The sequence below is a fragment of the Canis lupus genome, chromosome 27 (genome assembly GCF_003254725.2).
Source record: "Canis lupus dingo isolate Sandy chromosome 27, ASM325472v2, whole genome shotgun sequence".
NCBI classification, from domain to species: domain Eukaryota; kingdom Metazoa; phylum Chordata; class Mammalia; order Carnivora; family Canidae; genus Canis; species Canis lupus.
The window spans coordinates 4,100,281-4,123,094 of NC_064269.1; the positions used below are offsets into that span (position 1 = coordinate 4,100,281).

Here is a 22,814-nt window from a genome sequence, read left to right on the forward strand (position 1 = left end):
TATTGGCTTATCTTTATGAAGTGGTTAAGATGTGATGCATAAGTGACATATGGCAGAACAAACACTGTCCTTAACCGTTAGAATGGATGAATGGATAGATAAATGGACACACAGACACACAGATAGGTAGGAACGGACAGACTGAAAGGCAGACACATGGGCAGGTTGAGTCATTAAGTAGAGAAGTACAGTTCAAGAGTTACCTGGAAGCCATCAAGTAGTCATGCCACTTTTACCAAGTTTTTTTAAAGATTTTACTTACTTATTTGAGAGAAAGAGCAAGTGTGAGCAGGGGGGAGGCACAGAGGGAGAGAGAGAAGCAGACTTACCCTGCTCAGCAGAGAGCGCAATGTGGGGCTCAGGACCCTGAGATCAAGACCAAGCCAAAGGCAGACAACTAACTGAGCCACTGAGCCACCCAGGTGCCCCCACTTTTATCAATTTCTAAGGTACCAACCACTTTAACATTTTTAATGCCATTTTTAATTATGGCAGAGGCAGCAACTACTAAGTTCTGAAACATCAGGGTATCACATTTATATTGGCACCACTCTGCACTAGTGGGAAGGGAAAGTGAAATCTTAATTTAAGTGAAATTTAACTTGCATTTCACATTCCCCTGTACAGATTATGTTTCTTTAGCTTAGAATATCTATATAGCAAATAGCTATTCATCCTTCAAACTGACCCAGACTTCAACACCTCCATGAAGCCTGCCCTCAACCATGTCCGGTTCCCAGGCTCCTTCCCCTATCACACCCTCATCTACAATGCCTCTACCTTGTATAAAGGATTCCCATGTTTAAGAAAAGATTCTTGAATTTCTGTTTCTCTAGCATCTAAATTGTGCTCAACTCATAGGAGGTCTACAATAAATTCTTGCTGAACTAAACTCAATTTACTTTCCTTGGCACAAGGAAGCATGTGAATATGGAAATAAAATGGTCCTGGTGTACCTGTGGTAGCCACCTTAGCAAATGCCACCATGTCAAAGATCAAATTTGGACAAAGAAATAAAGTTCTCAATTAGAGTGACAGAGGGAATTATTGTTGCATTTAGCTCCCAGTATTTTTTTTTTTTTTAGCTCCCAGTATTAAGGCAGAAGAATCCATACTTAGAGTAAAAATCATTAATAACAATAATTGATTTAAGGCTTTAAATCATTTATCCAGGGTTATCATTTTTAAAACTATCTTTTACAAACTTCCAGTTATAAAATAATTAAGTCATGGAGATGTAAAGTACAGCATGGTGGTTATAGTTAATTATATATACTGTATTATACATTTGAAGGTTGCTAAGAGAATAAATCTCTTTTTTTGAGAATATTTTTAAAAAACATTTTATTTATTTAGGGAGAGAGAAAGAGAGAGAGGAGAGAGAAAGAGAAAGAGAGAGAGAGAAAGAAGGGGGGGCGCGGAGAGAGAGAGAATCTCAAGCAGACTTTTCTACTGAGCACAGAGCCCAACTCAGGGCTCAATCCCACAACCCTGAGATCACAGCCTGAGCTGAAATCAAGAATCAGATGCTTAACTTGTTGAGCCACCTAGGTACCCCTAAGGGAATAAATCTTAAAGAGTCCTCACCACAAGAAAAAAAACATTGTAGCTAGGTATGGTGGTGGATGCTAACTAGACTCATTGTGGTGATCATTTCACAATATTGAATCATTGTTTTGTATACCTGACCTAATGTAATATGTCAGTTATACCTCAATAAAAGAAAGGAAAAAAACATGTGCTATTTTTTTTGTTGTTGTTTAAAAATAATATGAATATGGGACACCTAGGTGGCTCAGTGGCTGAGCGTCTGCCTTCAGCTCAGGGCGTGATCCTGGGGTCTGGGGATACAGTCCCACATTGGGGTACCTGCGGGGAGCCTGCTTCTCCCTCTGCCTATGTCTCTGCCTCTTTTTCTCTGTGTATCTCTCACAAATAAAATCTTTAAGAATAAATATGTTTTATGTTACATATATTTTATATTTTACTGCAATAAAAAAACCTGAGAAAAAATTAATATACATATTGGAAAAAGATGTAAGCACATATAATGCTGAAGGGAAAATTTTCCCCAGATCCAGCACTTCTCACAACTAATCCCACCTCAATAATCTGCTACATATTCTCCCCGGTTTCTGCATCTGTGTAGATAATATGTATAATTATTGTTATTATTAGTATTTACAAAAATCATATGCTACACATTGTCTTACATTTATTAAAAACCCATTTGCACATTTCAGGGTGCCTGGGTAGCACAGTCCTAAGGTCTGACTCTTGGTTTCGGCTCAGGTCACGATCTCAATGTTGCAAGATTGAGCCCCATGTCAGGCTCCACGCTTAGCATGGAGTCTGCTTAGAATTTCTCTCTCCCTCTGTCCCTATCCTTTACTCTTTCTCTAAAATGAATAATAAATCTTAAAAATATATATATACACACATTTACAGTACAACTCTCCATATCTGCACAAAAAAAAATTTACCTCATTGACCTTCTATGAGCCTTCACAGAATTTGAAAATCAACTTTCATAAAATTCCATTGTGTGGACCTATTATAACTTATTATATTGTATTATTGTGATTGATATTATAACAACTATATTTGCATACCTATCTTTGTGTACATATGTAGGTATTTGCGTAAAATAAATTCCTAGGAAGTGGAATTTCTGGGTAAAAAGTGATGAATATTTGAAGTTTTAAAGACATTGCCAAAATGTTGTGCTGTTACCTTTAATACCACAGTACCAACTTACTTACGGCTCTGAACTAGTGTTACGCTGCATTTATATTTATTATGCTATTTAGTGTCCTTGAGGTTTACTTAGTTGAATCAAGATTGCCGTATTTTACTGAATCCATGATGCCATCCTATATAAAACGTATCTTGATTTCAGACATGTTAAAATGTGAAAACTGCCCTTATATTAGATAAAATTACAGTTCTTAGCTATATTGGAAAACAAATGATTAACTGCTATACTGAGAAAAAGCACTTCCTCAACAACAGCAAATCAAATGCTCAGTTATTAAAAATACCACAGTTCCAGAATCATTTTTGCATGATATGAAACATGTAATAGCAAACTTGCTAAAACGAGGGAATTATTCACAATGATCAAGCTTCACAAGGCACATAACATTTGGATAATTAATGATTACAGAGCATGTTCTCTGCCATAAGGATTCTAGCATCAGACCACAGGACCAATCAAACCACCCATCTATATTCTAACAAGATAAGCCCTGACCCATACATCAGTGTCAAAAGGAGATGTTCACAGTTTCTATATTAGCAAATCCCCTTATTGATCAAAACAGGCAGCTCTTCTAACTGGATCTGATTCATTCACCAGCATACAATTCATTCTGATCTTTGATAAAGAAGTCACTTCCGAAGTTCAGTCCCCAGACACAGCTGACTTCGGTTATCTCTGCCAGAAGCATGTGAAAGCTGGGTATCCTTTTCCAGCATTAGTGTTTGTGCTGAAAAGGTAATACAAAGACCCTAAATCCTTTTTTGTTTTTGTTGCTTTGTTTGAAGTAGCTAATTGCTCTAAAATTCAACTTTATTTATGACAGAGAGAGAGAGAGAGAGAGAGAGAGAGAGAGAGAGAGAGACAGGCAGAGGGAGAAGCAGGCTCCTCACAGGGAGCGTGATGTGGGACTCGATCCCGGGACTCTGGGATCAGGCCCTGAGCCAAAGGCAGATGCTCAACAGCTGAGCCACTAAGGTGTCCCTAAAATTTAACTTTAAAGGAGTTGTCAGAATGACTTACCATAAGATCACTTTTTATCTCAGGCATCAATTGCATATTTTCTATACTTGTGACCATAACACATGTGTAGGAAGGTGCATCATGCCTTGATGTGCAGGAGAAAAGGGGGACTAATAAGTGTATTTGAAACGTCAGAACCTCTTGGCTAAGGGCAAAGAACAGAATCAGATCAGATCTAACTCTGAATAAATATAAGCTCTTTATACCTTGTCTGGAATATGCAATACTAAGTCTACTTAGATTTGATTATGATTGGTTGAAATGTCGTAGGTATTAATAAGCCTCAACCAAACAAGAAAGGATTTTCCAGTAATGCTCACTAACATCATTTAAGTCTTTGCTGTAGACGCATCCATTTATTCTGAATGCTTGTGACTTTTACTGAACACACCCTATGTCTTTTCGTCACTGTTGCATGTGCCATGTAAATGTAATCCTTCCTAAGGATATGGTGGCAAAGAGGTAAAGATCAACTCCCAACAATTCCTACCATTTATTTGCTCTACTTCTGCTGCTACTGTTGACTTCCTCTTATTCACAGAAGCCACAATTTGTTTAGTTTTCCTTTGATTAAGTAATTCCTAATTAGGTAAGTTTTAGGTATGGAAGTAATTTGGCTAAGTCCTAATACACGGAAAAAAGGAATTTTTCCCCCCAAATCTATGCTTGCATGCCTCCTCTTTCATGTTCCCCTCGTGACAGTGTTGCAGTATTCTTACAGCTTTCAGTATCTTCAGGGCTTTTAAATCACCTTTTCATCCTCACTTTGCCTCCTCTCTGGCCTGCTTGCTACTACTTTAGAAGAAAAAGTCCTGTGAGACAAATATCCAAAACCCTACTCATTTTTAAACCCTCTTAAAACCCCTGTACCTAACCAAGAGACTACACAGTCCACTAACCAGTATTTGATTCACAGACTACACTTCCCCACATTTGGGGTAAATCTGAAAGAAACAGTGTAAGAAGAACAGGGGCTGGAGCTCACAGGTTTTGGCTGAGTCAAAATTTTACACTAACGGTCACTATAGCTTTCTTTCTGTATGTGAACAGTCTGGGCATAGGATGCAGAGAATCACCTTTTTGGTTCCTTACTAGTTCTTTTACTATACGCTATAAAAACAAACAAAAAAGGGAGGGGGGGAATCCACAAAACTCTCAGAAGGCCCGGGATGAGAGTTTAGAAGCCCAAACCCTTCTGGACTGGTCAGAACCCACTGCTGCTGGACCTGGACTCCAGCCTTAAATGGCAGTGATGGGGTCTAGGAAATCAGGCTTGGGTCTTGGCAACAAAGAGCACCTCCTGAGAGGTTTTTCTAGATCCAGCCATACCTCCTTCGAATCCATTCCTTAACTAGTAACTACTGTTATTCTTTCTTTTCTCCAAAGTATTTAGCCTTTATATATGTTTGACCTTGTGCCAGGCCCAGGGACACAGATATGGCAGAGATGAGGTCTGCCGCCAGAGAGACCCCTAGAACAAACACAAATCTACATAACTACTTTGCTGAAACCCTTCAATGGTATTCAAGATTCCTTAAGATCTCTTCCCTGGTAATCTTCCTTAGACTCGTCTCCCACCTCTTTCTGGGTCCTTGCATTCTAAGTTCCAGCCATAGTGAACTCCCTTCAGGTCTACTACCTGATGCTACTTCCCTAACACTGTCTGTCTGCTATGACGTAGTTTAAATATCTTACTCTCTGAGAAAGCCTCCCCGATTGCTCAAGACCAGGTTAGGTATAAGGGAAAATTCTGAGGTGGCATGTAAAATCTCTGTTTTTTTAATGGAACACTTCTCATTCCCTCCTTTCAGTGTATAAACATAGATATCTAATAAAATCAGCTCACAAAATGTCTGGCACAACTCTGCAACCATGTCCTTTTCCTCGTTTTCTCTAAAACAACTTCTGAAAGGATGTGATATACACTATGTTTTCCAATTCAAGAGAAGGTTAAAGGTTGGCTGGTATAGGAGTCCAAACTCCGAAGAAAAAGAGCACTGCAATTAGTTTGATGGCCTAATTCTACTTCTTAAGACAGTGAATGCTCTGTGGAGATTGCCTTAGCACAGTGGACAACAGGTGGGCATGAGATGGGCTTGCTATGCCACAGGTCCTCCTAAGGGTCTATGATTTGTCCCTCGGCTCACCAGTCCCGGCCATGATATGGCAGAGGCACTTTCCCACTGCCAGCCCCAGCAGTTGTTTTTTCCCTTCTTATGGGTACCTTTTGCGTCAGAAGAAATAAAGGTTAAGAGTTTACTAATTTGAGGGCAGCCCAGGTGGCTCAGCGGTTTAGCACCTCCTTCGGCCCAAGGCGTGATCCTGGAGACCCAGGATCAAGTCCCACGTTGGGCTCCCTGCATGGAGCCTGCTTCTCCCTCTGCCTGTGTCTCTGCCTCTCTCTCTCTGCCTCTTATGAATAAGTAAATAAAATCTTTAAAAAATATGTTTACTAACTTGAAATTTCATCTTTGAGTTTTTGTTCCAGCTCCATTAGTAAAAAGACTTGATCTACAGCTCTGGCAAACACAGAAGGATCTGCCTCTTCCAACAGAGTTCACTAAACTCTCCCAGTACCACCCTACGTGAGCCTAGCTCTCTATTTTCTTAGTTATTTACCCATGTTGCCTTTGTACCTGCTTGACTCCCCTTCTGCCCTTGAGTACAGAAGCATCATATTTGCTGCTATAGCCCCAGCTAATAATATTGGCTATCTTCCACACCTGGCACATAATAGATATTCAATAAACGACTGATGAATGAATTAATATAGACCTGTTGGCCCTTTTTTCCACAAACAAACAAACATTAAAAGCTTTCAGGATATAGGGGTCATACTTCAGTCACTAAAAGCTATTCTGCCGGTAACTTTCAGTTCCTTCTTACCTGATCGGTATCGTTCATCCCTGGCTCCCCCAGATCGAGTTCGGTGGTACTTAGAAGGAGCGGAAGTTTGAGCTGCAGACGGAGCAGGTGTCTGGTTTCTGTGTTCTTTCTGTACTGCTGAATCAGCTTCTGAAAAAGGAAGTTTGGTATATGGTTATCTGACAACAATAATAGCTAGTTTTCTGAGCACTTTATGGCATTCCCACAACACTCTGAGGTGGTAATATTACCTTATCTATAATAAGTGATTAGAGAGCATCAGTATACATACATAAAAATGATGCAGAGACATCCAGGCTAAAAAATATAATCTTAGAGTTGTAATTGTCAACAGGTGATAAAATAGAAAGATTAAGAAGAAGAATGTAAAGTGAAAAGGCCATTCCAGAGAGTCTAAGAATTGATGGGGTGGGGGGATAATGGGGTGTATATGACCCCCCAAGTCCTGCATAATGGCACAAAGAATAAATAATCTGGGGAGCTTTAGCCTCCCCACCAGAAGTTACTCCAAACAGACATGTCATTTAAGTAAAACTATGATATTTATTACAGAAACACAGCTTTGAGTCAAGTCTATTAGCCCCTCTTTCAACTGGAGTCACTACTGAACTTGTCCCTTCTAGTACCTGGCCTGTCCGCATTCCCTGCCCTCTCAACATTTACTGTCTTATCAGGAATATGGAGGAGGGGGAAATAAGCAGGTAAAATAATCAGAAGAGGGATCCCTGGGTGGCTTGGTGGTTTGGCGCCTGCCTTTGGCCCAGGGCGTGATCCTGGAAACCCTGCGTGGAGCCTGCTTCTCCCTCTGCCTGTGTCTCTGCCTCTCTCTCTGTGTCTCTCATGAATAAATATATAGAATCTTTATTAAAAAAAAATAATAATCAGAAGATAAACACTGTAAGTTCTGGTATTACACTGTCTCTTTTGCCTCAAATGGTGTTAGCTCCTAAGTCATATTTTTTAAAGTTACAGTAAGATCATTTAGCATAAGATATGCCCTTTTAATAAATTTATAAGTGTACAATACAGTACTGTAAACTCCAAGCATGATGTTGTATAATAGATCTCTAGAACTCACTCATCTTGGATAGCTAAAATATTTATTTGAATTCAATTAGCCAACATATAGTACATCATTAGTTTCAGATGTAGAGTTCAGTGATTCATCAGTTGTATATAATACCCAGTGCTCATCACATCATGTGCCCACCTTAGTACCCATCACCCAGTTACCCCCTCTCCCTACCCCTCTCCTCTCCAGCAACCCACAGTTTGTTTCCTATAGTTAAGAGTTTCATGGTTTGTCTCCCTCTTTGATGACTTCCCCATAACTAAAACTTTTTTTTTTAAGATTTTATTTATTTATTCATGAGAGAGAGAGAGAGAGAGAGAGAGAGGCAGAGACACAGGGAGAGGGAGAAGCAGGTTCCATGCTGGGAGCCCAACGTAGGACTCGATCCTGGGTCTGTCTCCAGGATCAGGCCCTGGGCTGAAAGCAGTACTAAACCACTGAACCACCCGGGCTGCCCAGGATTTCTTTCTTTTTTTTTTAGGATTTCTTTTTTTTAAGACATATTTTAAATTTCTTAAATAGCACTTAATTGTGCCCACCAAGGCACCTTACACGTAGGAAATTACGTGCCTACAACAGTAAGATGTCACTTATTCAGTGAATGTACTGCTCCAGATCACAAGTGAGAATTGTAAAGTCAAGAAAAAAAAGCACAGTGGTCTAGGGAGTACAAGCAATAGTCCCACAAGTCTTGTAAAGGCTAAGGGCATCATGGTAGTACAGGAACTGAGACTCATAATGACAATCTCATATCATCTTTTAAAAATGGTTAGCATGCTAGATAGGCCATGTGTAAGAGATCTAGGTGACAGTCCCAGCTGAGCCCAGCCCTCTACCTGTCCTTGCCAGGGCCCCAGACATATTAGTGAAATCATCTCAGATCTTCTAGACCAGCCCATGCACCAATGAAAAGCATTTAGTGACCCTAACTGGCACCATGTGGAGCACCAAAATCATCCAACTGAGCTCTGCCCAAATTCCTGACCCACAAAATCGTAAGATATAATTTAAAAGGCTTTTTTTTTTAATGGTTAGATTATTTTTCATTTACTGTTTTTAAGAATGCAAGAGGAATATACTTTAGGATGTTCTCTACTAAAGTACTTTTATAGATCTAGAAATGTTTGTTTTTGATGGCTCCTGGCAGCTGATAATTTTAATATAAAATATATTAACTGAGCAGAACATATTTTAACACTGATATTTTGAAATGTAATGGACTGTAAATTGAAGGTTTTTTTTTTTTTTTTAAGATTCATTTAGAGAGAGCGAGCGAGGGAGAAGGAGAACAAATGTCAATCAAATTCCATGTAGAGCATAAAGACTGACACGGGGCTTGATCCTACAACTCTGAGATCACAACCTGTGACGAAACCAAGAATTGGGCGCTTAACCAACTGCACCACCCAGATACCCCTGTAAATTGAAGTTTTTAATCAACTTAAATTCTTTTGATAATCCATTTCACAAAATAGCTATACTGAATTCGTAATATTTTCATACCTTGTTTCATTTCTTAGCATACAAAGGAGCTAACAAACTATAGCCCATTTCTTTTTATAAATAGTTTTATCAGAACAAAGCCATGCTCATCTGTTTATGTACTGCCTATGGATACTTCCGTACTGTCAAGGTAGCACTTAAGTAACTAGGACAGATACTGATGGTCCTTAAAGCCTAAAATACCTACTATCTCGCCCTTCACAGAAAAAACTTATCAACTCTCAGTCTCTAATAACAAAAGCTAGGGGCACCTGGGTGGCTCAGTTGGTTTAGTGTCTGACTCTTGATTTTGGCTCAGGTCATGCTCTCAGGGTCGTGAGACTGAGCCCCACATTGGGTTCCATGCTGGGCGCAAAGCCTGCTTATGATTCTCTCCCTCTCTCTCTTACCATGGCCCCCACTGCTTGCTCTAAAAATAAAAAATAAAAAAATAAAAAATAAGAGTTTGTTTTTTGCTAGGCAGTGTGCATACAGAAGTTTTCACATATTATTTATTCCTCACAACAACCCATAAAGTTAGCAGTAACACTATCAACTTATTACAGAAAAAGAAAGGATCAGAGACATGGATCATTTGTGCAAAGTCACAGAGTCAGGATTCAAACCCAGATCTGTCTAACTCCATTGGTTCTCAAGCAGAAAAGGTTATGAAAATTCTCCCAAGACTGTTAGGAGGAAAGCAATCAGAATTAATAATATAGTTTAGGAACACATAAAATGCCTCAGGATTTACAGTCAGCGGCTAAATAATAGTTCTTTAAAAAAAAAAGATCAATTGCCTTCATGTAAAAGATTCTGCAAAAAGCCCCTCCAAATAAAGTTTTCAGTCATTCGTTAGAGAAATCATTTAAAGCATATTCCAATTAATTTCAAATAGAGAACAAAAAATAGAAAAGGGCTATTTTTATTTGTATTATCGGATGATCTATAAAGGAAGGAAATCAGATTAGCACACGTGAGCTACTTTGCCTGTAACTATGAACAGAGAAAATGGTTTAGCTTAGAGCACTAAGTTTAAAACACTAGTTTTGGGGCACCTGGGTGGCTCAGTGGTTGAGCTTCTGCCCTCGGCTCCAGGCGTGACCCCAGGGTCCTGGGATCGAGTCCTGGGATCGAGTCCTGCATCATGCTCCCCTCAGGGAGCCTGCTTCTCCCTCTGCCTATGTCTCTGCATCTCTGCCTCTCTCTGTGCCTCTCATGAATAAATAAAATAAATCTTCAAACAAACAAACACTAGCTTTGTGTTACTTTGTGTGTATTTGGCGGGTGTGTGTGTGTGAATCTCTATCTGAGTTATCCATCACTGATTATCTTTAAATTAAATAAGTAGATTTGCTAGGACAGACCAAATCAACCTGCCAAGAAACGTGGAGCTTCTGAATTAGATAGCTAATAATTCCAAGGATGAAAAACATGAACATAGGTTCTCATTTCACAAAGGATGGACAATAAAGGTTTATGTATTTTTTACCATTCCTTTCACTTATACTTTTACTTTGTATTTTCCAATGTAATTAATTAGGAGAAAGAAGATAATGTAGGTTAAAGAATAAAAATTGTTTCAAGGAAATGACAGGACAGTGATGGGGAACTGGGAGTTGATACATTTGCCTGAGGAAAAATGCAAGAGAATGAATATTTCTACTTAGAATTATTTAGGCATCATCAGAGATCAAACCACAAGGAAACATAACACAAATACAGACATCTGATGAGAACTGAGAGTCAGATGACATTTAGCAAGAGATCTACTGAGCTGGTACGGGCGGGGGGGGGGGGAGGCCTCACAACACACTATTCACCAAGCAACATTACTATGATGATCTGCTATGTTTATCGCAGTTCTCTCAGGAATTTAGTCATCCAAGCAGATCAGGTCCCTTTTGGGTCTAAAACCATGACAATCATTTTGTTGTAGTTTGTCAGAAATGAAACCAAGAAGGTCAATTTGCAGTTTCAATAAGTGGCTGACAAGTTTGTTCAGTGAGCATTCCTCAGGTGCCCACAAAGCACAATGCCACAGAAACATGGATTTCTAGAACCACCTTGGCTCAAATGTGCAATATGTGCATCTAGAAATATGGATTTCTAGAACCACCTTGGCTCAAATGAGCCAATAACCACCTTGGCTCAAATGTGCACCTTTAGCCTCAAGTTCAAAAGAAGCTATCCAAAGAGAGAGAGAGAGAGAGAGAGAGAGAGAGGAAAATAAAAACAAATAAAGTAAAATGGATTCTTAGGAATTGAATCACTTTAAGTATAACACAGTAGTGGACAGCCCCGGTGGCGCAGTGGTTTAGTGCCGCCTGCAGCCCGGGGTTTGATCCTGGGGACCCTGGATCAAGTCCCACATCGGGCTCCCTGCATGGAGCCTGCTTCTCCCTCTTCCTGTGCCTCTGCCTCTCTCTCTCTCTGTGTCTCTATGGATAAATAAATAAATAAATCTTAAAAAAAAATAGTATAACACAGTAGTTTAATGAAACTGTAAATAATCCCTTTTTTCTTAATCTCTACACCCAATGTGGGGCTTGAACTCACAACCCTAAAATCAAGAATCACATAACTACACCAGCCAGGCACCCCTGTAGATAATCCTTTTGAATGTAAATAATCAGTCCGCAGTTTACATGAGTTTTTATAAATTTTTATTCTCATGAATTGGAGTTTATTTTTTAAAATATAATACTTACAAATATATTTTATATGTGCATTGAAAAACTGGAAGCAAATAGAGTAAATGTTAATAGCAATTATCTCTAGGGGATGAGATTTTGAATGTTTTATATATTTTTCCATAGGTTTTACTGGAATGCTGTAATTTAGAAAAGTTATCTTTTTCTAAATATAAAAATAGTAATGTTCATTACAGAAAATCAAGGAAGTAGTTAAGTGTAAAGAAGGAAATAAAAATGATATTGGATCTTCCTAATACAAAGGCCATTCACATAGAATAGATTCTGGCCAAAATAAATTAAAATAATATTCAGTTTTCAGCTTCTTTAGACAAATTATAACTCTGGAAGCAGGATTTTCCAATCTTCTAAAATCGGTTGCCTCCTGTTCCAAAAGTAACCGCCAAATCAATACAAATTTGGAGGTATGAGGGAGGAAAGTACGTCCTGGTTGGATTAAAAGAACTGTAGAAGTCTATTCCCACCTTAACTTACTTGCCAGGGCAACAATTTGTCACGGAAGGGGGCAGGAAATAATGTACCTAAAGTCTCCTCAAAGAGAAGAGAAAGAATCAGGAGACATGGGAGCACAGCAAGGCATTATTTAACAGCACATCCAACATTAGTGGGGCAGGCAATATGCTGCTTAAAGATGAATCATTCCCTGGCCAGGGTTTCACACTCTGTGGATCTCGGGAATTACCTGGGGCCTGAAAATAGAAATTTCTATTCTTTGAATAAGATGTGTACAGTTTCACTATCACAGTAAGAAACTACGAGCAAAAAAAAAAAAAAAAAAAAAAGAAACTACGAGCAAAGATAGAATTCACTACATGTATCAACATAATAAGGCATTACACACCACAAAAAAAAAGCAAATATGTTGACTCAGCAGATGTATGAGATAGTCTAAGTGAAATACAATCAAGTGATAAAACACCACAAAATATAATGTCCATAGGGTGATTACAACTGTAAATGTTAAAAACTACTTATGTGCATCTACAGGGACCAAAGAGGACATAAAATTCCTTAAGTAATGATGAGGTACTCTGTGGTTCTTTACCATTTCATTCTTTTGTTTAAAGAAAGAGGTATAAATCAAAGTAATTTTTAAAAACAGTAAATACAGATATGGGCTGGAACAAGAGCTGTGGAGCTCACAAATCAAGTCTTCTTCAAAACTTCTAAATTCAAGTGTGAATATACTTGAGATCCAAAGAAAAAGGTAACTCGCTAATTACACAATGTCACTTTGAGGGTTCCTGGTATCTTGGTCAGTTGTACAGAATATCCACTAGGGGTCGCCATTATGTTTAAATAATGTTGCTGCTGCTAGATTTAATAAATTGAAGAAAACCCACAAATTTTAATTTCTTCTACAACACAAGGATCAACATGTACATGATTTATTGTTCTTTGGCAAAGACAGTCTTCCACGATGCCACTGTTTGAACACAGTAACAGTGATGACTTGAAAAAGCAGCTGATATTTACTAGTATAAAACCATGTAAAATTTCCATTCAGGAAGATGAAAGAAAGCCAACCTCAGCTTCTTATCTTTCAACTCTGCTTATGATTTAGCAGATATTCTCACCTGTAAGGGTAACAGAGTAAAGCAGGATGGGCTCTGAGAACCAAGTAACACAGTAATTCAACTTTTTAGAGTAAACAGAGCAAACATGCTCACTAATCTTGGGGCTGGTGTTCAGAGAAGAAATTATATAAGAGATCACCACATCATGTATATCTTTTACATCATATGTTCTGAGAAGGAAAAGAACCAGGCTCTCTGAGCCCACAGACGGGGCAATTTAGTTTGTAGGAGAGTTTCAGGGAAGGTCTGTTAAGAGGAGACACTGACACAGGCTTTTGCAAAGCACAGAGACGCAAAAGCCACTTCCTACAAAAGCGTGGTGTTTGTAGAAGTCCAGTGAGGAAGAAAAACCTTGACAAGATTAAGAAAGGCTGGTGGGGAAGAAAAGCCGGGTTGGCCCCTCATGCTAAGCCAAAGGAGTGGTCTTTACAGGGATTCAGGCAGGAAATGACATATTAACAATGATAACATTTCTGTGGCTCTTTAAACTTTCATGACACCATCTCATTTTATCTTCACAATAACATTATCTGATAGACGCCATTAAGGAAGCAGGACACCCATCACAGATTAAATTTCTTTTTCTATACTGAGAAAATGTCAATAATCACTTTGAATCATTAAATAGAGCCTCCATTCCCACCTCGTGCAAGCAGGTGGGCGAGGGTATGGTGAATCATATGGTGCAGGGGGAATCTTCCCTTTGGAGCTAAAGTACTGTCCCTCCTCCAAATTGCTGAACGCCTGCCTTAGAAGGATAGGTGGTTAACCTCATTGCCTAGGAAAAGGCAGGAAGGAAGGAGAGTGTTTGCATTTGGAGTCTGGAAAAGGGGCCATCTGCCTGATTGGTAGGGGTGGATTCTGGAAGAAAGGGGAGTTAGAGCTTCTGGGTCTGTGAAGTGGCAGGTGTCTGAACAGATCCCGACCTAGCGCTTCCTGGGCCACCTGGCAGCAGGAAGATGGTGAGCATGGAGCTGAAAGAGTACCATGCCGAGAGCTCTGCCCTGAGAATGCAAGAGGGGACCTTGACTGAGCTGAGCAGACTGGGCTCTTCCATCCAGGAAGCATGCTTAGCAGGAGGTCCGTATCACACTGGTCACAGTGTTCAAAAAGTACCTCACAAGGCACTAAAAAGCAACAACAGACTATGGGGTTCTTCCCTTTTGGGTGTGGAAGCTGCACTGACCACCTCTCCCTTCTGCTCTAGCAATATCCCAGGGGGTTCTTGAACAATTCAGAGAAGCCTCCAGAGGAAGATAGTGGACTTCCCTTCTGATAAGGAATGTGGGAATAGATAGGACTGCAATGTGTGTGCACTCCAGACTATAATACTATCCAAACCTAGCAAATGAAAGCACAGAACTGGGACTGGAATACAAAACTCCTTCTTTCCATCAGGATGTGATCCTCACTCAGGAAGGAACTTTTAAATCAAAATGGGATAAATAAAATAAAATAGATCCTACCCCCTCCACACACACAAAGTGCTGCCTACTTAATATTTATATAGTTGGAAATGTTCTGGAGCATTCCGAAATGCCATACTTGACTTCAATAGCTGGTTTTAAGATCACATCCCTTTGAATTTCTATAGTTAATTGTTTAGAACTCTCTTACAATGCTTAGTTTACTGTATTTTTTATAATCCTCATTTGTATACCTGTCTTATCTCCCCTACTACAGTATAAATAACTTGAGGTCAGAGTCTGGTCTTAACTCATCTTGTATCTCCTGCAGTAACCAGCTCTGGGTCTCACAGTGTAGGCACCAACAATTTGACTAAAATAAATAATCTTGTCTGCCTCCTCAGTTCCACCAATGATAGTGAATGACTAGGAAAAAAAGACAAAAATGGAGAGATACCAATTTAAAGGGCATGGTCAAATGTTAATCTGAAAAGCCTGCTTATTTGTGTATCTCTAAGCTATGCAAGTTTCATGCAAAAAAAAAAAAATGTGTGCCTTTCATAATTTTCATACTTAATGCAAGGTCATTAAGAAAAACAGAGTTGTAAACTGATGGTTACCAGATGGGAGGTGGGTGGGGCAATGGGCCAAATAGGTGATGGGGAGATTAAGGGGTGCACCTGTCCTGATGAGCGAAGGAAGGAAGGAAGGAAGGAAGGAAGGAAGGAAGGAAGGAAGGAAGGAAGGAAGGAAGGAAAAAGGAAAGGAAAGGAAAGGAAAGGAAAGGAAAGGAAAGGAAAGGAAAGGAAAGGAAAGGAAAGGAAAGGAAAGGAAAGGAAGAAAGAAAGAAAAGAGAAAAGAAAAGAAAAGAAAAGAAGAGAAAAGAAGAGAAGAGAAGAGAAGAGAAAGAGAGAAAAGAGAAGAAAGGAAAGGGAAGGAAAGGGAAAAAAGAAAAGAAAGAAAAAGTCACAGACTATCCTCAAGAAGGGTTATCAGAGGCTTCAGAGAGCATATAACACAAGGTTTTCTTTGGTTTCATTTTAATTCGGTCATATACAGGCTTGCACAATCTCAAAGGCAGGACTGAACGGAGAACAGTGATGAAAGGGGTGTGGAGCCGCTGGCAAAGGCAGCATGTGGATACACACTGGAATACCAGTGAGCAAATACCCTCTAGCAAAATAAGCAGTGATCACAAAAGAAATCCAAGTTTGGGGAAAGTCTCTGGGTCACCAGAGTGTCTTACCAGGACAAGCTGGAGAATATCAACACATGACCAAATTCATAAACAGACAGGTCTTATCCCTAAAAGGGCAGCAGGTGAGGGACTGGGAAAAAACAATGTGCAAACCTAGGCCAAGAAGGAACATGGAAAAGGTGAGATTCTATTCTAAAGCAGGAGACAAACACAACTAAATGAAGTGAAAGATGGTGGGACAAAGGCTAAGGACAAAGAAGAAAAACACACAAAGGTTGCAAACAATCTCAAATACATGAAGACAGAATGGATTGTTAACCCAATGCCATCCAAAACGGAAGCTGTAGTAATGTCCTCAGACAAGATACATGGACTCAAAAGAGGGGGCACAATTGAACTTCAAGGGCAATTTTTAAGACTGATTGATTGATTGACTGTGGGGGGTGGGGGGGAGGAAGAGAGGAAGAGAGAGACTCTTTAAGCAGGCTCCACACCCAGGGCAGAGCCCCACATGGAGCCTGACCTCACAACCCTGAAATCATCACCTGAGCTGAAATCAAGAGTCAGATATGTACTGTAACAAGGACAACTGACCCACCCAGGCGCCCCTTTAAGGGAAATTTTAAATGGTGGGCAGTTGCTAAACAGAGCTGAGCAGGTCTCTTCTCAGACCCCCTGAAGGAGGGAGGCCTCCCAGTATGAACACATAAATCAGGCCGCTTTGGAGACCATATGATCCGCTTGCTCATGAACAGTAAAAATGAGGTACTGTCTTTGAGGTCTTTCAGTTTGATAGGAATTATCTTTGTACAAATTCTGAATAACGCTTACATAGAAATTTAAGGATAAAGAATTCTGATTAAACACGGCAGAACACTTCCATCTATCCCTACTCTTTCTCAAAATGCCACCAGAATGATGATGAAGGCCTGTAGCAGAATAGGAAAACAAACAGTTCAGATACTTGCAGGAAGAGAGCCAGCACCAAGAGCTGTTTCTACAAAAAGAATAATAAACTGATGGATAATTCTGAAAAAAAAAAAGAAAAAAGAAAAAATTGTAATCCTGGTAAGGCAAACGGCTTAGCTGTGAACAGTATTTACATAATCATAATCATGTAGTAAGCACTGAGTTTCCTCAGCTACTGCTAAGGTAAGGTGCTCAGTCACCGCATCAGGGTGAGGCTCTCGTCTCATTGGGTGACTAGCACCATGCCCAGCAGCGCCTGAGCAACCGTGGCCTTGGTCCTGGAGCTCGCCTGCATCTACTCGGCCCTCACCCTGCACTACGAAGAGGTGAGGGTCATGGAGGATAAGATCAAAGCCCTATTAAGGTAGCAGGTGTAAATGTTGAACCTTTTGGGCTGGGCTTGTTTGAAAGGCCCTGGCCAATGTCAACATGAGGAGCCTCATCTGTAATGCAGGGGTTGGTGAACCCTAAGGAGCAGCAGCTGGTGCTACACTGGCAGGAGGTCCCACTCCCTCCACCTCAGCCTCAGCTGAGGAGAAGAAAGAGGCAGCAAAGAAAGAATCAGAGGAGTCTGGTGATGACATGGACTTTGGTCTTTTCAACTAAACCTCTTCTGTAACCTGTTTGATAAAAAGCTGAACTCTTAAAAAAAAAAAAAAAAGCCAAGGTGGCTCATTTGGTTAAGCATCTGCCTTTGGCTCAGGGTCCTGAGATGGAGCCCCTCCAATGTGCTCCCTGTTCAGCTGGGAGTCTGCTTCTCCCTCTCCTTCTGCCCCTCTCCCTGCTCATGTACATGCTTTCTCTCTCTCTCTCAAATAAATGAATAAAAATCTTTAAAAAATATATAAGCATTGAATGCTGATTTAACAACAACAGAAGTAACATATTAAGCCCAAGTAACATAATTAGAGCCCAGAATAAGTAGGAAATGTGAAATGTGAAGAAATGAGGAAAAGGGGGAAAGGGAGTATGTGGTATCTATGTGGTTGAGGGAGGAATATGTAAGACAGCAAGATTCTCATCTTGTCTAGTAGGAAATAAATAACGCCACAAATTGAAGGAAAAAAAAAAAGTCCAGAAATAGTAAAAATGTTACCTCGAATCACAGAGGTAAATGCCAGAAAAACAGTTAAAGACGCTGAAAGAATCCATCTCCAGGGAAGAAGAGACACTGCCCATTTTTGTTGTTGTTATAAACCCTGTAGTCCCATTTGACTATTTAAAATAGATTCAAATAAATAAATAAATAAATAAATAAATAAATAAATATTCATTAATTTCATTTAAAAATAAAAATTAAATGGAGAAATGCCAAATCTCAGATGAGAACCAAAATACCCTACACAGTCTCTTAGAGTTGTAGCATGTCTAAGTTAAAAGATTTATTGAGGGTGGAGACATGCTGCCAGGATCATCACTCTCCAATCTGTAGAGTAATCTGTTTCTTTCATTACCTGACAGTTTCATCTTCACAGATGTTTACTGAAAGAGATACTGGAAATTCTAAATATCCTTTCTGTTCGGTTCCACAAACATTTCTAAACATTTACTATATGTCAGGTCCTAATGCTAGAAACTGGAGACATGAAGAATAAAAATAATAATGAAAAAAAGATGGGCAGCCCTGGTGGCACAGCGGTTTAGCGCCGCCTGCAGCCCAGGGTGTGATCCTGGAGACCCGGATCGAGTCCCACGTTGGGCTCCCTGCATGGAGCCTGCTTCTCTGCCTGTGTCTCTGCCTCTCCTCTCTCTTCCTATCCTATGAATAAATAAATAAAATCTTTAAAAAAAAATGATGATGATGATGAAAAAAAGAATTTTCCTGATTTTAAAGTCCTTAAGAGTCTAGTAGGAGGTAAGACACATGAATAAACCATAATCAATGGGACAGCCAAGAGTTAACTTTTTAAAAATGCATCTCAGATAAAGGGAGTGGGGACTGTTTTTTTTTTTTTTCTGGGCCTTTTTATTTTTTTTTTAAATTTTTTTATTTATTTATGATAGTCACAGAGAGAGAGAGAGAGAGAGAGAGAGGCAGAGACACAGGCAGAGGGAGAAGCAGGCTCCATGCACCGGGAACCCGACGTGGGATTCGATCCCGGGTCTCCGGGATCGCGCCCTGGGCCAAAGGCAGGCGCCAAACCGCTGCGCCACCCAGGGATCCCGGGACTGTTTTTGATAGGGCTGATCAAGGAAGGCTTCTCTGTGGAAGTCCTAGTTGAGCAAACCTGGGAAGACGGAGGGTGCAAGCTGGAGGGTGCAAGCTGGAGCAGGGGTGGGGGATAGGTGGGAGAGATGTCCCAAGGCAGACTCAGCCTTGTTCAATGCTATCTCCTGGGGTCTCAATAGTACTTGGAAGCCCGCATGTACTCAGTATATATGTGTTGTCTGGAGGTTCTATCAGTAACCCCGGTATCATTAGAATAAACTCTTTTTCTATTCAAGGTAGCTGAAATATTAGTTATTTGTATCCAAAGTATCTTAACTTAAAGATTAGACCCAGGATCAGCTGAGAGAAATCACCTTCCTGCATAAAACCTTCCATTTTTCTACAACTCTAAGAGTGGGCAAGAATGACTAGTTTACAGAGGAGTTAGAACACACATGGTTTGAAATTTCAATTTTTTGGACCATGCCAAAAGAGAGTTAATTTCTAGCCCCTTCTTCCTGAACATCTTGCCAACTGAGGTGAGAAACTCTATATCCAGGCCCCAGCAGTTGCCATATTGAAAGATTTCTATGGGCCATTCCTTTCAAAGAGGTCATGGCTTAGAATGAGTAGGAGACGTGAACCTGGCAAAGCTTCCTTTCTACCATGACTCTCCACGTGAGAGCATCTTGAGTCCTTGAGTATGATTTTAACCTTTATCAAGATACATATTTTTCATACAGCATGGCTCTTCACTTACCAGACAAAAATCTGGCTTGTGTTAACTAAAGAAAAAAGAGTCAGTTCCAAGGTTGGAAGATTTGAGAAATTTGACACATCATATTTTTGTCATACTTTAGAACCTAACCCCTGTGATCCCACCGAATTAACCTATCCCTATTATTAACCAGTACTGTCCTTACTCAATCTCTACTACTTAATTTCTAAGTTTTTCTTCAACCTTATGTTCTCTTAGCACGTTTCTCCATTCTCCTGCTACACTTAAATTTTTTTAAGTCTTAAAGATTCATTTAACATTTGAGGAAAGAAATCTAAAATATACATAGATATGCAATCCAAGATAATTTCAACTTCAAATAAACTCCATACAAAAAAATTATTCATGGGCAGCGCTGGTGGCTCAGTGGTTTAGCGCCGCCTTCAGCCTAGGTTGTGATCCTGGAGACCCAGAATCGAGTCCCACATCCGGCTCCCTGCATGGAGCCTGCTTCTCCCTCTGCCTGTTTCTCTGCTTCTCTCTCTCTCATGAATAAATTTTTTTTTAAAAATCATTCACTAGGGGGATCCCTGGGTGGCGCAGCAGTTTGGCGCCTGCCTTTGGCCCAGGGCACGATCCTGGAGACCCCTAATTTAGTAAGTTTAAAACTTGTATTCCAATGTGCTTCAAAAATAAATAAATAAATAAATAAATAAATAAATAAATAAATAAATAAATAAATAAATAAATGCCTTCTTCAAAATCTACAAAGATATATGGGCAAATATTCCAAGGGGTAATCTCTTCTTTTGCTATAGAACCTATACAATATAGATTATTCAGCCCGGCAACCAACCCCATTTTGGGAAAACCATGAATAGATTCAAGATCTGAGGTGAGCAAAATCATAAACACAAATGGTAGAGAACTCCCCAGTAAGAAACCCTCACTAAAATATGTAACTACTATAGGATGGACTTTAGGAAGAAGGAATTAAACTGAAAGGAAGAAGTGAGATATATGAAGAAATAGCAAGTAAAGAATGTATATTAAGTACTGTTAGGTACATAAGACAATAACTGATAATGGAGAGGGCATGTAAACAAGGTGGTACTAAAATGTAGGATGGAGAGTAATAGTCATAGCCACTGAAGCGTTTTTAAAAGTACTTGTATTGTCTGAGAGGAGAATTAAGATGTCTAATAACTCTAGACAGATTAGATTATTTAAAGAGCCTTAGGATAAAAAACACCACAGGGACAAAGACAGTTAACTCATGATAAAGGGAACAATTTTCAAAGAAGACATTGTAATTCTTCATGTATACCTAGTAACATCACTTTTTTTACTTTGTAAACCTATTTATTTCTATTTTGTTGTATTTTTATCATTTTATTTTACTTTTTTCATCACAGTAAGTGTGCTCTTTAATCCACATTCCTATTTCTCCCATCCCCCCACCCACCACCCCTCCAGTAACCATCAATTTTTTTTTCTATAGTTAAAAGCTTGGTTTGTGTGTATGTCTTTTTTTTCTTTGTTCATTTGTTTAATTTCTTAATTTCCACATGTGGGTGAGATCATATGGTATTTGTCTTCCTCACTTTCTGCAGCTTCATTATTAGTGTATAGAAAATGCAACAGATTTATATACATTGATCTTGTATCCTATGAGTTTACTGAACTCATTTATCATTTCTAGCAGTTTTCTGGTGGAGTCTTGAAGGTTTTCTATACACATTATCAGGTCATCTGAGAGCAGTGAGAGTTTTACTTCTTCCTTATCAATCTGGATTCCTTTTATTTCTTTATGTTGTCTAATTGCTGTGACTAGAACTTCCAGTATTATTTGAATAAAAGTGGTGAGAGTGGACATCCTTGTCTTGTTCCTAGTAACATCACTTTAAAACCTATAAAGCAGAACTTGACAGAACTACAAGGAAAACTGATAAACACATGGTCATGGTACAGATTTTTAAATACATTTCTATCAGAAATGATAGATCAAAATAGTCAAAAAGTTATTAAGAAAAGATCTGAAAAACACAATGAACTATTTTGAACTAATGGACCAAAACCATCCATTCAACCAATAAGACACAAATAGATGAATTACAGAAATTTACCAAATACTAGGCATGTCTGAACAAATAACAAAGCCTTGATTTGGTACAGGCATGTTTTCTGACCACAGTGAAATTAAGAAACACTTAAGAAAGAAGGCAGGGGATCCCTGGGTGGCGCAGCGGTTTGGCGCCTGCCTTTGGCCCAGGGCGCGATCCTGGAGACCCGGGATCGAATCCCACATCAGGCTCCCGGGGCATGGAGCCTGCTTCTCCCTCTGCCTGTGTCTCTGCCTCTCTCTCTCTCTCTCTCTGTGACTATCATAAATAAATAAAAATTTAAAAAAAAATTAAAAAAAAGAAAGAAGGCAGACAATCTAAGCATCCAACTGAGGAAGTTTAGGAAGAATACAAAGTAAACAAATAGTTTACTATTTGTAAACAAATAGTTTAAGGAAGGAAATACATATAGAAGCTGAAAGTCATCAGAAAATAAAGTACTTAAAAAAGTTCAACAAATAGCGTGCTTGGGTGGCACAGTTGGTGGGGCATCTGACTCTTGGTTTCCACCCAGTCTGTGATCTCAGGGCTATGAGATCAAGCCCTGCATCAGGCCCCACATTAAGCCCCACTTCCAGCTCCAAGCTGAGAGCAGTCTGTTTGAGACTTTCCTTTCCTCTCCCTCTGTCCCTCCCTCCTAGCCTCCCTCTCTCTAAAATAAATAAACCTTAAAAAAAAAAAGATTCAATAAAAATCAAGATTATTCTTTGATAAGACAAACTTCTGGGAAGACTCATCA

At 39.5% G+C, this 22,814-nt stretch overlaps 1 protein-coding gene and 1 pseudogene across 8 annotated transcripts in view; one reads left to right on the forward strand and one right to left on the reverse strand.

The window, feature by feature from the left end:
• The window catches only part of DIP2B (disco interacting protein 2 homolog B), a 220,844-nt gene that overhangs the window by 87,340 nt on the left and 110,690 nt on the right, over positions 1–22,814 (reverse strand). For 6 of the 8 annotated variants that reach the window (XM_025477622.3, XM_025477621.3, XM_049102728.1 and 3 more), the window contains exon 3: positions 6,668–6,796. In XM_025477622.3, the coding sequence (XP_025333407.1) occupies positions 6,668–6,796 (129 nt within the window). The remainder of the gene's footprint in view (positions 1–6,667; positions 6,797–22,814) is intronic. The other 2 variants (XM_049102727.1, XM_049102724.1) reach the window with 1 other exon arrangement.
• LOC112678133 (60S acidic ribosomal protein P1-like) lies at positions 14,481–17,691 on the forward strand (annotated as a pseudogene).